At 42.8% G+C, this 17,155-nt stretch overlaps 1 protein-coding gene across 1 annotated transcript; it reads left to right on the top strand.

Annotated features, from left to right (window-relative positions):
* Nucleotides 10,845-16,622, top strand: HYAL4 (hyaluronoglucosaminidase 4). Its single transcript, XM_021384758.1, is given in 8 exon segments — nt 10,845-10,992; nt 10,995-11,294; nt 11,297-11,428; nt 11,431-11,501; nt 11,504-11,656; nt 14,070-14,165; nt 15,289-15,447; nt 16,503-16,622. Coding segments are annotated over 8 exon segments (1,179 nt in total).

The following is a 17,155-nucleotide window of genomic DNA, read 5'->3' as shown; positions in this document are numbered from 1 at the left end:
TGATTAAATAGCTTTATTCAGTCTTGTTCATGTCCCAGTCCTTCTGGAAGAGCTCCAGGAATTAAATATATTTTGAGTAGCCTCTTCTTTTTGATCAGTTCATTTACTTACATTTTAAGCTGATAAAGCTTTTGCTGCTCCAGTGGAAACTTTACCTAAGTAAAATGGTTGAATAACATGGCACCAAGAATCATCCACGTAGAAACTTAAAAAAGGAGCCAGAACCTCTTTGCTCCGGGGCTGGATGATTTAATGTAGGTGGATGAGGAAGAGTTTTCATGCAGACCAAGGAGCCCAAATCATTCTCTGTACCACTTGGTGAAGTCAAATGGCATTTTGCATGAGCGGCATCACAGTGCCTAGATTCACATCCATCACAACTCACTGATCCCAGTGTTTCTGCACAGAATGTGTATTTTGGTGTTTTAAGGCTTGATTTGCATCTTGTTACTTCTAGAAGTATCAGTATTTCCAGTGTAAGTTTTGTGCCACCAGTAACAAAGGTACAGTTTGATTGAAAATCTCTGCAATTAACAGTCACTGGGTCAAATGGTCATTTTCCCATAGCAGCGGACAGCCAGCAGAACATACACATGTTTAGGTCAGGGGTTGCTGAGCACGGAGAGATGCTGGCACACTGCAGCATTCCTGCAAAGGCAGATGAAGGGATAATACTTCTCCTTTCCTCTGAGCCCTTGGGAAAGAGGCAGCCTTACACCTCTGCCTTGCTGCTTAGTGTCACTGCTCCGTTGGGGCTGCTTTCTGCTCTGCTGTTGATATGGGCCTTAGAGCTAGCTATAGTGTTTGAGTCGCTCTGTAATGACTTGTGCTAAGAAGCTGCAGGAGAGGTTTGCCACAGAGCTTTTAATTTTCTGCATGCAACTGCAGTGGGTAACAGAAAAATGAAGGTAAAATCTTCCTTGTTTTGGTGTGAGAGAAGATGGATTAAAATTAAAGTTTAGAAGGAAAAAAGCTGGGATGCAGTCTACCCCCTTAGCCCAACTGGTGAATATACCTTAGGTCACCTATAAGGACACCTGTAAGAGCTTTCTATTTCTGTATGCTATCTCTTCTCCATATCTGGAAATACAACAAACACCAGCCTTTGAATTACAAAGCTTAAATGATCAGTGGGAAAGCCATATAACAAGAAAGAAATAGATAGAGCTACTTCAGCTGGGTATTATACCCTATAAAATGTGGCTGCACATTCTGAGCAACTAAAGAAAAGGTTGGGACTCATTTTTTTCTAGTCCATTCTGATGGGCCAATGACATCAATACCCGGTGCCACTGACATCTTCTTCCCACTCTCAAACTTTTCTTTCCCTCCCATTTTTGTACCGTGTGTTCTCCCCTTACTTCTGTTTGAGTGACTCCAGTGGTCTGGGTTGGGAAGCCATCCAGCTCAAAAACAAACAAATAAAATAGATAGCCCCCACAGTGCATGTTTTTAAAGCTGGTTTAATTCCTCAATCTGACTCACATCGTGATTGAGCCCAGGCTAAGGAAGTGGGCAAAACCAATAGGGAAGTGGTAGCAATGCTGCAAATGAAGTACTGCCACTTAAGACAATATACCATGAACAATTACCCTCGGTAGGAAGGCGGCAGCACCAGCTGTGGCTCACCCAGCCCATCTCATGGAGGTCCACATCACATCGTCAGCTCCTGGAGCAGCTCAGGCACCCTGTGTGGGACATGGGGTAGTACATGGCCCAAGAAAGGTTCACTGGGATGCTGGGGCACACTCTGGGCCTGCAGAACTGTGGGCTCCTCATGACCAGCACAGATGTGGGTGCCTCACCAGATCCCAAAGTCAGGGCATGAACCTCACCTGGAACAGGGTAATTCAGAGAATGTGAATGTTAAATTTAATAATAATTGAAATTTAATTTGTGCTTTCTGAAGTCCCATTTCACTACTGAGTCTTTAAGATGAAAACAGAAGAGGCTGAACATAACCATACCAGCATTTCTGTGTTTCATTGGCTTTGTCCAAATGCAACACTCTCCTGGAGTCAGTGGATCTGTAAAAAAGGGAAGGATAATGCTAGAGAAAAAGAGATTAAAAGCCCTCAAAGACAAAACTAACAATGAAATCTCGGACCAGTTTGGCTTTGGAAAGCTGTGCATGAATAAATGTGCACGTGTATTTTTTTCTGTGTTAAATTCTCCTTCTTAAAACAAAGCTAAAAAAGAAAAAACACTTAAATTAAAAATTACCTCAGATGGGCACTGGAGGCAGTTGGTGTAGGTAGTGAACTAAAATTGCATGTCGTGCAATAAGAAAATATATGAAATTTTTTTGCCAGAGAACCTTTGATAGACTTAAGATACTGTGGCAGGCACAACTCCTGTTGTGTTTACGTTTCAGGAAAAGTAATTTCCCGTCAATCTGTGCCAGACTCATAGGGTGGGAGTATTTGCAAACACAGGTTACTCTAAAAATAAGTTGGAAGTGATAAAGTTTTGTACTCTTTGAAGAATGATACAGCCCGGGAACCGTGCAGCTTCTCAAAGGTGAAAATCCAGTCTTAAAAAAAAAAAAATCACAGAAAAACAATGTCACACACTGCTTAATGAGCTTAAAACCACAAGCTTGTTCTCACCCAGCAGTGGCACTGCATGTTCTCCACATACCGCTGCATGCAGCAATAAGGAGCATTTGGAGGTCAAATTAGGAAAGGGGGAACTTTTTGGTAGCTTCAGAAAGTCAGTACGTGTTTGGGATTTAACTTTGCTGCTTTTAATAGCTGCAGCACATTTGTATATTCTCTGTTAGGGTCACCAGAAGAGTTCCAATGTACCATTTCTACAACTGAGTGAATATACCATATAACATGCAAGAGGAAAGCAAGGGGGTATGTGTGTGTTAATACACATACAAACGTGTGTAAGTATGTGCATGCTGTGATACATGTGTCTGCCCGTGTCTGTACACCTGACTTTGCCCCAGAAGGAGCAGAGCAGTGAGGAGAGGCACGAGTCTTTGTGCTCTGTCTCATGGGAACGAGCCGCAGGCCGTTGCGTAACCTTATAGCTTGGCACGTATGGCCCCGCTGAGGTGCAGATTATGTCCATTATGTAACCACGTTTATACAGGAAGCTGACAGCATCTAAAAAGCTAAAAATAAGCAGACTTCTGTAATTTCAAGGGACAATATTTTAAACTTCTCTCGTACGGCAGCTCCTCTTTCAACAACAGAAACGATCTTTTTAGACCTTTATTTTTTGTCTAAGGTGGTATTTTATCACACTGGCAATGTGTTTTCTCTGAGAGAGGCAGAGCTCCTTTCTCATTTTTCCATTACAGCATAGATTCTTCTGGTTTTTATTTAAGGCGCTGTCTTCTCTCTGTGAGAAGCAAAGCAGCCCGGAATATTGGTTCTGCTTTTTCTCCTCAGTCAGCCAAGCAGTCTGACATTTTTGGGCAGCTTTTGAAAAATGACATTTGTTTGCATGATAGTAATAAACTTCTCAGCAGATTAGACGGCAGATTATTCAGAGCATTTTTTACGTTGCTCCTTCATATGTTGGGCTTTGAGACAGACAAAAAAAAGCATTTTCTTTAGTCCTTAATGAAGTTGCTTCTTACTTTGTCTGCAGGTCCATTTGCCCAATATTTCCCTCAGGTAGGAGGGTGTTACTCCATGGAAACCCTATGGGACCAACATGTCAGTCCCTGACAGCAGTAAGGGCAGTGATGTACAAGGAGGGCAGCTCATTTTCCCATGCTGACATTTGCCTTCAAATCCTGTTTCTAAACTGTTCCCCCCTCCCTCACCCCTCACCTTCTAGAGAGGTATATATCTATCCATGTAGAGTGGAAGAGAGCTGCAAAACATTTATCGATGCTAGGGGAGTCCAGCCTTTCATTTCTGACCGGAGTTCCTGCAGGACATGGTAAAACTGTAACCTTTGACATTCTTCCTGCCTCTCATCACCCTCACTGGGCTGCAGTGGGAGCCAGATACAAGCTGGCCATGGTATGGAGGCAGAGCTAACACGTGCCACCTTGCTGCTCTGTCACACATGTCTTCAGGCTTGGTGGAATTGAGTAATGCACAAAGGTCCCACAAAGTCCTTGAGTAGGTGATGTTGACTGCGCTGGGTTTAATTTGTGCATGCTCGAACTGAAGCCCTGTGAAAATGCCACAGACAAGTACTCTTCTTAAGTCTCTGCACTGAACTTTGTTTTGTGGAATTTAGACAAACAGCAGTTGTTTTTAACCTAGAAGGAGGGAGAAATAAGTCAAACTCTTCCTGGGCCCCTGTAGCAATTCAGGTACTGGCATATCTTGGTCTGGAAGGAACTTACATGTTGCTGCATTCATACCTCAGCAGCAATACTCAGATTCGAGTACTCTTGGATCAAATCCTGATAATAAATTGACCTGATTTCAGTGAAGGTGCTAACTGGAGTGATCATTACCCTGCTTTTGATTGCAAGTACTCAACCTGTGATTTTCCAGAATGCAATCTCCTATTTATTTTGTTGTGCTCCTACAGAGATACAACCCCACCTGATTTAAGATGGTGTATGATCATTAATTTGCAGTAGCTAAAAACCAGACATGAAATATTCATGTGTGCTTTGTTCATCCTCAGATTTTTCCTTTCAGGCTGGCACTGGTCCATTTGTTCCTAGCACCCACCAGCTGCTACAAGGACGGTCTGCAGTAATTCCTTAAAATAGCAGATATCTTAAAATACTGTAAAAAGCAGCAGGTCATATGGCTGCAGATCATAGATAGGCTGCACTGGGGCATCACCACAGAGTGAGGCTCATTAGGTTTGTTCAAAGTTCCCTGTTCGAATCCAACCCCTACACGAGGCTTACCGAGGTTTACATGACTCTTGTCTTAAAATAATTGCAATAATCCCTTGGACTGACAACACTGAATTGTTGTGTTTCCTCCAACAATAACATTTAGTTCTAATGAAATACTTGAAATACTCAGCTTGGGGGGGAGGGGCGGGTTGGGAATGAATCAAATGCCTTTTTAAATTCTTGCTGTTGCATTACAGTTATTCTGTAGGAGTGGGAAGAAAGGAATGTCTCCTGAACCCGCGGGTGCTGGGTACAAGCTGTAATCACTGCTGTGTGTGGGGGTGTTCTGCACAGTCCAGGGGTCTGATCTTACCCCAGTGCAAATGCAAAGGAACTCTGCTGGGCTTGCAGGAAATTTGGTGGGAGGAAAGTTAGCTCCCTCCTGTTGTGCAGGGTAACCTTTTGTTTAATTTCTGTGAGAATGATCAGAACATCAAGCACTATTTGCTTGGTCTTTCAGTTATGACTTACCTTACAATTGAATTAGGATAATAGAGAGGAAAACTATTTCATACAAGAATCAGTTGAACACAGTTCAAAATGGTATGAGGACTCAGAATAAGTTAGCGCTCATCTTTTTTTTTTTTTGCTATTTCCTCTCAGTAGTGTTAGAAACAGGAAAAAGAGGATGACAACAAGCCAAGAAGACCACTTCTGATCCACAAATGAGCAGTGTGACAGGAAACCTGGGTGTCCCAGGAGTTTAAGCTCCCAGTCTGACCACAGTCTTCACATCTAGAGGCTGAAGTATCCTCAAAGAATGTGAAACTCCTTTGCTTTGCACATGGTATAATCTTTATAATATTCTAATGCACTATCACATGAAGACAATGTGATAGAAATGCAGACCACTCAGGCTATTCTAGGATTGAGGCCATTAAATTTATTCTATAACATCAGCATCCAAAATATAGCTCTGAGTGCAAACGCTACCCTCTTTGGCAAAGGGAGGTACTGAAAACCTTTAGACTTGAAGCAGAAGGGAGCTCAGCCAGGCTGGACCTAGGCCAGAAAAGCCTTTTGATTATTTCAGTATATGCCAGAAATGGACCCAGTTACTGGCATCAAGAGCATCATGGAACACAGAGCTAAGCATAAACTGATTACACGGATGTTTCAGAGTGCCATTAAATCAATCCATCAAACCAGCTGCCTCTTTGCTAGGGCTATGAGCCTCGTGTCTCAGGCTGGAATACTGTCAGGTGTAACTGCCTACAGATGGGAGACATCTATGCAGCACAAAGTGGAGGAAAAGTAAATGATATGTGGGCACTTGATCAGCTTTCTTCATTTTTGATATTCAGGACTCCATCTGTCTAGCTGACCGCCAGAATGCAAGTGCTCTCACAGTAGATAACAACGAAGTTCTACTGTGGTGGCGAAAGGAGCTGAGATATCAGTGCAGACAAATGCTGAGCCCCACACAGGCTGGTGGCTTGTTTGCTAAGCTCTGCTCCCCTCTGTCCAGCAGTCCCAATCTTTCCTCTTAATAGATTAAACTTTAGTGCAAAATTGCTCCCAGTACCTATATTCCAATGTGCTGTAGGCGTGTTACAACGTTGGCTTAGAGCTTTTGATGCTTTATTCAGCTTATTCCTCAAATGTGCTGTGGGAAATATCTCTGCTGCAATATTCATACTGGAAGGTGCCCTATCCAGGCTTCAAAACACTATAAAATGTCCCATGGCCATTCACAGTACTTAGGATTCAGCACCTTCATCAGGATCAGTGAAGCGCTGTGCTAAAAAGGTTTGAATCTCAGCTACAACCAGTCACCAGTGCCACTGAGTCACTCAGATAATGAGGTCCTGCTCCATTTTTATTAATCATTATGCAGCACATTCTCCTGCCTTTACTGACCAGAGATACCCTGCAAAATCTCATCTAGGCAAATAGCCAAAGGACACACTCACTGGTCTAATGAGTCCCCACCCTTATGAAGGAAGGAAGAGCCGGCAGCAATGCATCCTCCTGTTCTGTCCTCCTCGAGGCTGCTGCAAGCTCTGGAGCTTTCAGGCTCATCTCCCTCATCTCCTTCATCACTGACCTCTGGGCATCTCTGAGCATATTGCCTCCAAATCCAGACCAGGCACAGCAAGCAAGGCTCACTTCTGACAGCATGACTTAAAGCAGGCACAATTTGTTCCAGCTCATCAGACTTCTTGAGTGCATCAGCTTGAGCTTTGTTGATAAAAAGTCAGCAAAAGGATCATTCTGTAAAAATCCAGGGAGTGTATTGGATCTCAGAGGCGTGAAAATACTTGTTTTATAAACTATGCATGTCTTTGATAAGGATGTTTAGTGACTGGTGGCCTGCTGAGACAGCCTGCTGTAAGCCAACAAGGTTGCGCTGAGTCAATGTCATCTTGAGTAACAATGTTAACCAGAAAGCAGAAAAGATCATTGTCTTTTGTCATCGTTTGTACTTTTTCCAATCCCTTGATATGAATAAAATAACATCACTTGCAACATTTCTGTTACAAGACAAATGCCAAGGTTTGAAAGTACATCTCTCAGCTCTAGATTAACTGGGGTAGAGAAATGTGGAGTTAATATAGTTTGATGAATGCTTTTCTTTATCATTAAGTCAGTTCTTTATTTTCAGCAGTATTCTGTGATCTGGTTCAATTAATGCCCTGTATGTCCATCTGGTTCTGAACCACCTGTTTTAAGCCAGTTTCACTAGTCCTAGTGAGAGCTGCGTGCTGTCCAATAAAGACATAGATCTCCCACTTTCTGCTCTCTGCTGGGAAGGGCTGCTTACTGGGCACTCAGTAAGCGGACACCAGGATGGGCTGCCTCTGCACTGGCTTAGTTTACAGAAGAAACTGTTATCAGCAGAAGGGGTATGACTGGATACACTCATCCTGCTTTTTGTCAGTTAGAATGCGTACAAATTAAAGAAAAACCAGGAGAATATTTTAGTGCTTGCTGTCATTCAAGACAAGTAAAAGCAGATCTGAACAGGCTGGGTGAAGGGAGAAATACTGAGAAGATCCCCGGCACAGGGCTTCCTTTCTGTGTGCTGCAAACAATGACTGGAGCGCCTGCTCCTGCTGGAGTGTGTGTGCTCCTGTGGTGGCTGAATGCTGCCAACGGGATGGAGTCAGAAGCCAACCATGTGCTCACACAGGAATATGAAATGGCAATGGCTTCCTCCTTAACAATGCAGCAGCCACAAATATCTTTCCGTGAAACTCCCTTACGGCAAATGCTTCTTCTGCGTGCCATGACTTTGCCTGTGAAAATCCAGCATGTACAGGCCCTGTGTGAGAAGGCCCCGCTGAAACCTGGGACGCATCTCCCAGTCTGGCCCTGCTGCCCACACCTCTCACTCCAGGTGGGGACGGGAGGGGAGCAGAAGGGCAGGAGGTGGTACAGGGCTCATAGGGCACAATTAAAACTGCCATTTAAAATTGCATGCTGCGATTCAAGAAAAAATAATTGTAAGGTTTTGCTGCCCTCTGGCAGGATTTTCTTGCAGCTCTGATTCTCTGCGAAATCCAAGTGCAGTGCTCAGAGATGGTGCTGAGCAGGAAGGTCTCTGCTCACAGAGGGGTGCACCTGGACACTGCAGAGATCTGAAGGCTTCCCTGCCTTTCCTGGCTGCTTGGAGCCAAAGCAGAGCAACTAGCCCCAGCTGGGTACTACTGCTGCAGCTTCCCTCCTAGAAAGCCAGAAGCACTTGCTGTTCCCAGACAGGGGCTGGGGTACAGGGCAGAGCTGCTGGGCTGGCAGGAGTCCCCTGTCCCTTCTCTCTATTTTTCTGGGGCAGCAAGGCTGGCCCTAAGGCTGGTAGTTCTGCTGGCTGTCTCCTTGCAAGAGCAACACCATCATCTTCCAGCTTTTACCATTCATCCTTCTAGAGAGAAAATTCAGTTTGACCTCTAATGTTGAGAGTCCCTGAGTGGCCCTGCTGAGTATGGTTTTGTGGTTAGCACACACTTTCAGAGAGAGACTTCGCAAATTATGCTAATTTTCATTAAAGCCATTTTCCAAGAGGCCCATTAATGCCAATACGCTGCTTGTGGATACATTAATAGTTGTTTCAAACACCTGGGCCTTCTCTTCACTAAACACACAGCAAATCTCAAGAGGTGGGATTTCTTTAATGAAATGCTGAATTCTGCTCCGTGTTAGTCCTGGTGACTGCCAGGATTCAGCAGAAGGAATAGGCATATCTAGGACATCAGATGACTGTGTCCTAAAACCATCCATGGCATATTAAAAGTACCTAGGTTGCCTTAGATGTTGACATTTTTTTTGCAGGCACCAAAAGTTAAATTGTGCTAGTCCTATCCTAAAATACCAAAGAAATAGGAGTGTGGAGAGGTCCATAAAAGTACCCCAGATACACAGATATATCTGATTGATTCTCTGGTTTGAGATCATAGAATCATAGAATGGCCTGCGTTGAAAAGGACCTCAAAGATCATCTAGTTTCAACCCCCTTGCTGAGTGCAGGGTTGCAACTAAAATAAAGATGGAGATTAAGAAAGGATAACACAGCTGCCTGGTAGGAATGCACTTGCTGTTCCCATTAGTACATGTAACCATCTGACTGCCCATTTGAAACCCACAGTCCTCACCTCCAGTGAGTCACAGTCCCAGATGGAATGAATAGATAGGCAAGGAAGGAGGAAGAAGAAGAAGTAGGATTTAAATGCAAATCCAGGATCATCCCTTGGTTGTATGGCTACATGGGATTTCCCCAGGGTTTTGAACACAGAGGAAGCCTGAGGTTGGAGAGTGCAGAAGAGCAAGCGGGTGACATCTGTCCTGGTGAGAGAGCAAAGCCGAGCCTCACAGAGAGGCTCACACTCTCGTTGTACATGGGACATGTTTTTACACTAGAAGTCATTTACTGTGTGAGCAAATGATCACAGAGAGTAGAGGCAAAGACACTATTGCAGCTTAACAATCTGTAACTGTACAGACATACAAAAGTCTGTAAGCTCTTTGTGGTTTTTATACTCTTATGTATTAATCTCAGGCTCACTGATCTAAGTCCAGGCATACCAATAGTCAGATGCTGATTCTTTTTTTTTTCTGATGGGTTGATTGGGATCTCCATTGTTCTCCCTCTTTCTCTCACTCTTTCCCTCCCTCCTTCTTACATATACTTATTTTGCTCTTTGCCTGGTTTCTTTCTTGCTTAACACACACATAATCAACAATGACTGTGTGACTAATGATTCTGCTCATAAAAGTGGTCTCAGGCTTTGGCATCAAAGTCCACATTGCACAATGCAGTGCTGTGCAGAGCTATCACAGCTGGTCTGGAAGGCACTAGCTCAATGTGATAGTGCAGCCAGGCTAATAAATAGCTCAGAGCAAGCTTTCATGGATCTGCTTTATTGCTGTCAGGGGTCTGAACTTGTATCCCTTTATGGCACTGCACAGTGACAATGAAATATGTATGCTTATTTAGAGCTATTTGGAGTATCTCTGGCTGACATTGTACTAGCCAGGTCAGGGGCATTCACAAAGCTATGAAGATGGTGATAGAAGCTCAGGTTAGATTTTATAGTTGCCTTTATTATTACTGAGAGAGCTTGAAGAATAAGAAAACCATTTCTTTATCCATCTTTTCAACTACAACAGCCCCAGCCACTAAGACATCTTGAGGCCCATGGGAGTGATAGTAGCATCCTTAGTGATTTCAGTAAGATCTAAGCTGATGAGACAAGCTGATGCACATACTCTGAGGTACTACATCTGAAAATCTAGCCCTTTGTTTGAATTAGCTTGTGCCTAATTTGTTTTTTCAGTGTTAGCATGGTAGACACAGCTATATATGGAGTAAGTATTCATGCCTCTTCTGGTATATTTTATAGACAAACTGGAAGATCTGTGTAATGTTGTCTTCTAAGTCATAAAATACTGCCTGAAAATGGGATACTATCATGCATCATTCACATTTCAGCCCCTGCCATGAGTGTGCACAACACTCATCTGGCCTTCTCTTGCTGCGAAACCAGTCTGACCACTGGTTTTGGAGAAGAAACATTTGATGACTGCCCAGAACACACTGAAAGGCCTGTGCACCCCAAGGTACAACCTACTGCTGAACCTGAAAATGTTTCATAAAACTGGGAGTACATTGGCTAAAGCAAGAGGGCAGAACATTAACATGTTTTATTTTAATGAGCTTGGTTATATCTTTGGTATGTGTCACAGGAAATCCCTGTTAATGGTGGCCTACCCCAGATCTTCTGTTTTCAGACATATCTGGAGAAAGCCAACTGTGACATTAGCTATGACATTCCAGCTAAGAACTTCCATGGATCAGCAGCCATGGACTGGGAGTACTGGAGACCTCTGTGGGCCTGCAACTGGGTTGCAGACGGTGTTTACAGGAGAAAGTCCAGGAAATTAATTTCTGACATGGAAGAGAATATTTCAGCAGCTGATGTTGAACATTTAGTCAGACTTTCCTTTGAAGAAAGTGCAAAATCTGTTATGGGGAAACAATTGCATTAGGAATAGAAAACAAGCCAAAGGGCTTGTGGGGATATTATTCATACCCTGTCCATCACAATTACAATTTCCATGATCAGAACTGCACCAGTTCCTGCCCAGAGAGTGAAGTTTTGAGGAAAATAAACTTTCCTGGCTCTGGGATAGAAATGCATCCCTATATCCTTTCATTGGCATTAATGCCAATGATGCCTTGGAAACAGTAACATCTTTTTGCACTTTTCTCAGCTTAGAGCAGATGAATCCATAAGTATACTCTCCATGACACCCCAAGGTTATGCTTTGTCCATATTTGTGCATACTTGATTAGGTTATAGAGACAAACCTTTACTATTTCTATTTGTTGTAAGCTCTTGCTGGAACGTTGTGGGCTTCATTTATGTTTTAACCATTCTTGCAGACAGTACATTGAGATCGAAAACCTCCAGCTTGAGCCAGCTCTGCTGGTTCATGTTAATTGTCTCTATGCTTAAAGAGCTCATTGTTTGAAGAAAAAGTGCAGTCTAAAATAATTTTTTTTTTGCTTTAGTTCATCACTATGCTATACTCAAACATGAATTTGAATGCATTGAAAGGATTTCACCAATCTGATGTAGTATGCAGGAGGAGTTTAATACATTAATCCTCTCTGATGTACTTTCTTCTGCTCAGGTATGCAATCACTAATCCCCAGATAGCTGCCCTTTTATAGAAGAGAAACTGAGGAAGAGATGTTAGCAACCTGTTCACTGTTACAGCTTAGAAAATTATTCAGGTTAGATATTGAAACCAGGAGCCTTTCTGCATCGCTCCATCTCAAAAACATGTCATTTATTTCCATTCCTACCTTGGGGTAGAAAAATACTGCACCAGAAGCAAGGACTACTGCTCATATCAGCTGAAACACATGCAAATATTTCAAGATTAATGCCTTAACGTAGTCCTTTATTACTTAATTATGGACATCCTCTCAGAAATTCCATGAAGACAACAGGTTTTGTGTGAAAAAGCAGCATAACCCTTCTGTTACAACCCTGGCTTCATTCTCCTGCTATACCAGCAGGTCTCAAATTCTGTCTTTCAGAGTTTAGTAAATGAGCTGTAATCACCTTTTGAAGGCCATTTTCAGCTTTTCAGCCAAGGTACAGAATCTGAAGCCAGCAGCTAATCTGGGAAAGAGAATTTTCTCCCCCTATTAGGTCCCACTACTCCCTTAACATTGCCATCTCCCACTACACTTCAGTTAGAATGCATGTGACTTTCCTTTGCTGAAGACCTGGCTTTGGGCCTCTTTGTGTCTTGTGAGGCAATGTCCTTGTTGTCTGCTGGGGATGGGAGAAATGAGAAAGGATTTCACAACAAAGATAGGGCACTGTATATCTGAATAGGGCTGGGGGAGAGGAGAAAACCTGCCATTAATATATATTCTGTGGTCATCCACAGGTTGTATTATTGATTTACCGGGTACAACACCTCAATCAAGCGGCAGACTATGGAAACAATGCAATTCACATCTGGACAAAACAGAGTGATGACAGAAAATGCTATTTTGCACCTGTGGCTGTCTATGCTGTCTCTTCCTTGGGCAATTCTTTTGAGTTAGGGAGTTTCTTTTCCAATATGTGTCTACTTTCTTGACCTGACAGATGTGGATTGTTCAGGATGAGGTATGCTGCAAAGCTGAAGAGTTACTTGCTCATCTGGCTCCTAGCTAGACTTGAAGGATCAAGACACTTGCTTTGCTGGTTTTATACAGCTCACCCTTCCTTAGCTTTGCAAAAAGATAGATTGGTGTCAAGAACTGCTGCAGGCTGGTGTTTAACTCCTTTTATGCCCAGTTTCTGCCACTTTTTTTCCCTTAAGCAGCTAATTCCTGTGAAGTTTTTCTACTTTGATCTTGATGTGATGTGGTCCTCAGTTTCCCTTAAATCTGTGGTGGTGTCTAGGGATTCACTTGCATATCAATGGTCTTTCATCTTCAGTGCTTGTGGCACAGTATTTTACTTGTTGCTGATCCTAAATCACTGGTCAAATTAGGGATAAAGATCCATGCACCACATGCTCTTCTCTTAGAGCCTGCAATTTGCACTGAAAAACATCTTTTTGAAACAAACACATAAAGAGCATGAAAACTTGAAATTATTAAGATTTTCCAAGTGCTGCATTTCCTCTTTCATTTAATGTTGCACAGTGCCAGCATTCGCATTCCCCCTCCTGTAGTGTGTGACTATTTAGAGTAACATTTTCTAAGACTTTTATAAGAAGCTGTGAGCTCCTCAGGAAAGCACTATGAACAATGCATGACTTTGGAATCACAGCTTTCAAATTGGAGTGGGACTGGAAAATAGCTGATTGACATAGCAGAATGGCTCCCTCCTCCTTATCAGCAAAAACAGAACTGATGGAGTGCTTCTGGGAATTCTCATGTTAAAAATCCCACTTTAATTAAAAGATTTTAGTGGTTTTTAGTAATAATGAGATGTCAAATAATTACAATTACATTCTGCATCAAAGTGAATTAAAATGCACTCTTCCCAGTGTTTGTACACTTGCTTATTACCAACATCTTAGGCTGTATCTGTTTGCAAGAATCAAATTATGCTCAATAATCTTTGTACTCTAGATAGTAAATCTTGAGCCACAATAAAAAAATAGTTTATAAGAACCAGGATGAAAAGAAAATGCAATTCAAAGGCCTGATACATATATAACCATTGGATTGCTTCAGAAGGGCTGTGAAATGCTGAGTTAGCCTGACAGTGATCTCTTTACACTGTAGCAAGATCTTATTAACACTATTGGAGAAAGTGCTGCCTTGGGAGCCGCAGTCATTGTTATTTGGAGAGAGATGAATTTAACTTTGTAAGGTAAGCCTGTGCCTGAATTAAATGTAATGTGTAAGATCCTCATTTTATCCTATTAAATAGACACAAAGTGCACCAGTTCAGTACCAGCAGAATTGACTGCTTAATCTGTCTTTGTTGTCTCCCAGTAAGGATGACTATGAAACATCCAGTTCTTCCTGGCTAGCATAGTTGTGTGTAGCAAAGCCAAGCAATCCATGGTAAGGAAAGAAGCCAATGGCTAATAATAGGCATTCAGTAAGACAATATTTATCATCCTGGTCAGATTCCTTTCCAGTTGGATAAAACACCAGAAAAACAGCTAGAGCCCGACTGGCCCGTCAGTAGGGTATAACAGTGGTGCCCAGCAAGGTGTCTGATTATGGAATTCTATTTGTGTCTGTGTGGGCAATTGAAGTGAAGAAGGCTGGTGAGATTAGGTGGAGATGCTTTGTATTAGATGATATCAGACCTAACCGCAGTAAACTCAGAGATTAATGCCTGAGGTGCCAACACGTCCTGGAGCTTTCAGACAAACACGTATCAGATTTTGTCTGGAGAAAAGAATGTGTCCTTAGAGCTGTGTGAAGCAGGTGTTCTGGGCCAATTTTCTCCTGGCAGATAGTAAAGAAAACCCAGCCAGCATCAGAATGGATGGCTTAAGGTAAGTGTTCAGTTATCCTCAGCAAATTCAATTACTTTGCCCAACCCTTGTGAATATTCAGCCTGGGTTCCGTCAGACTCAGTGTAAATAGGAGGGCTGAACTTCCTTCCAACTGGGTCAAATGACACAGGCAAGCCCCCGGAGCATCTTCATCGTTTCCAGACCCCCAGGCTGCAACACAGCCTGGCAGCAATCATCACCTGCATTTCTAGCATATATCATGGTTTCTTTCTAGTTCTACAGGCTGTGGTGTTTTCTGGGGGATGCAAATTGATAAATCCCTTTGTAGAACTCTGTACATCCACTATGTTGGTTATATTTTCTGTGTAAAGTCTCCTAGCAGTCCTTTAAATCAGTCACGTGTAAGTTAGCCTGAATGACTCCAGTAACGTGGGCTACTTACATATTGCATATTTTTCAGACTGAAAAAGGAAAAAAAAAATAGACTGTTGAGTTTCATAAAAAAAATTATTTACTTTTACCATTTACAGAGCAACTGCACAAAAGTACAAAAATTCATGGATCCTGAAGTTGGGCCCTATGTTATCAATACCACAGCAGCAGATGAGGTGTGCAGCAGGTGTCTTGCTCAAGGCAATGGATGAAGTGTACAAAGAATCTGGAGAGCCCTAATGAGGAAGTGGTTGCAAGTGTGTACCCAGAGAGGAGTTAATGGCTAAACGTCCGGATGGACATTAGTGACAAGTGTCCCACAGGGGTCTGTACTGGGACCACTGCTCTTTAACATCTTCATCAGTGACATTGACAGTGGGATTGAGTGCATTCTCAGCAAGTTTGCAGATGACACCAAGCTGTGGGGTGCAGTTGACACACCCGAGGGATGGGATGCCATCCAGAGAGACCTAGTCAGGCTGGAGCAGTGGGCCCAGGAGACCCTCATGAGGTTCAACAAATCCAAGTGCAAGGTCTTGCATCTGCGTCCTGGCAACCCCCACTATCAATACAAGCTGAGGGATGCAAGGATAGAGTACAGCCCTGCCAAAAAGGACCTGGGGGTACTGATGGATGGCAAGCTCGACACGAGCTGGCAATGTGTCCTCACAGCCCAGAAAGCCAACTGTATCTTGGGCTGCATCGAAAGAAGCGTGGCCAGCAGGGTGAGAGAGGTGATCCTGCCCCTCTACTCTGTACTGTGAGGCCTCACCTGGAGTACTGCATCCAGATGTGCTGTCCTCAATAGAGGAGAGACATAGAGCTGTTGGAGCCTGTCCAGAGGAGGGCCACAAAAATGATCCGAAGAATGGAACACCTCCCCTATGAAGACAGGCTGAGAGAGCTGGGGCTGTTCAGCCTGGAGAAGAGAAGGTCTCAGGGAGACCAGGGAGACCTGAGAGCGGCCTCTCAGTACCTAACAGGGGCTGTAAGAAGGAAGAGGACAGGCTCTTTAGCAGGATCTGCTGTGACAGGTCAAGGGGAAATGGTTTCAAACTAAAAAAGGGGAGATTTAGATTGGCTATAAGGAAGATACAGTAAGGGTGGTGAGGCACTGGAACAGGCTGCCCAGAGAGGTGGTGGAAACCCCGTCCTTGGAGTCATTCAAGAGACATTCAAGCCCAGGCTGGATCAAGCTCTGAGCAATGTTATCTAGCTGTAGGTGTCCCTGTTTGTTGCAGGGGAGCTGGAGAGTTTAAGGGACTCCTTCAACTGAAATGATTCTATAATACCTATATTTGAATCCTAAGAGACAGATGCCTCAAAAGACCACAGACTCACTGTGAGAAGAGGAAGATCAAATGATGATCTAGAAATAAAGGCAGAGACATTTGTCTGCTGTGTGGAAGGTTTTGCAACTCCTAGCTTTTAATTCTTCAAACATTATCTAACCTCAGCAAGTTATAGTCATAATAGCTATTTCAAACAAATTAGTGTAAGGTGAATAAATGCTATGTTAATAGAGCATTTGAAGGCAAGTGAAAAAATCTTTTTTTAAACTTTCTTTTTTTTTGACAGAATACCTTTGCAGAATGAAATATTTTAAATTCCTTTTAAATTAAGGGGGACTGTGACTAGAACAGAACCGATTAATGAGAAATAAATTGAGTTTAGAATGATCATTCTTTAAAATAAAAAATACACATATGAAATTCAGACTATCTTTCAAAAAATAAATGTTTTCAAAAGCACTTTTCTGATAGTGAAGAAAAGCAGAAATATTTTGACTGACTTTTTTTTTGATAGAATGACTTTTTTTCAGAAAAATGCAGTTTGTTAAAATTAAAGTGCTGATTGTTGTGGAATTTTTGAGAGACAGGGCCCAAGGGAATGGCATGGAGCTGTGTCAGGGGAGGGTCAGGTTGGGGATCAGGAAAAATTTCTTCACCAAAAAGGTGGTTGAGC

Source organism: Numida meleagris, chromosome 1 (assembly GCF_002078875.1).
Source record: "Numida meleagris isolate 19003 breed g44 Domestic line chromosome 1, NumMel1.0, whole genome shotgun sequence".
Taxonomy (NCBI): domain Eukaryota; kingdom Metazoa; phylum Chordata; class Aves; order Galliformes; family Numididae; genus Numida; species Numida meleagris.
This window is presented reverse-complemented; position numbering and strand designations above follow the sequence as displayed.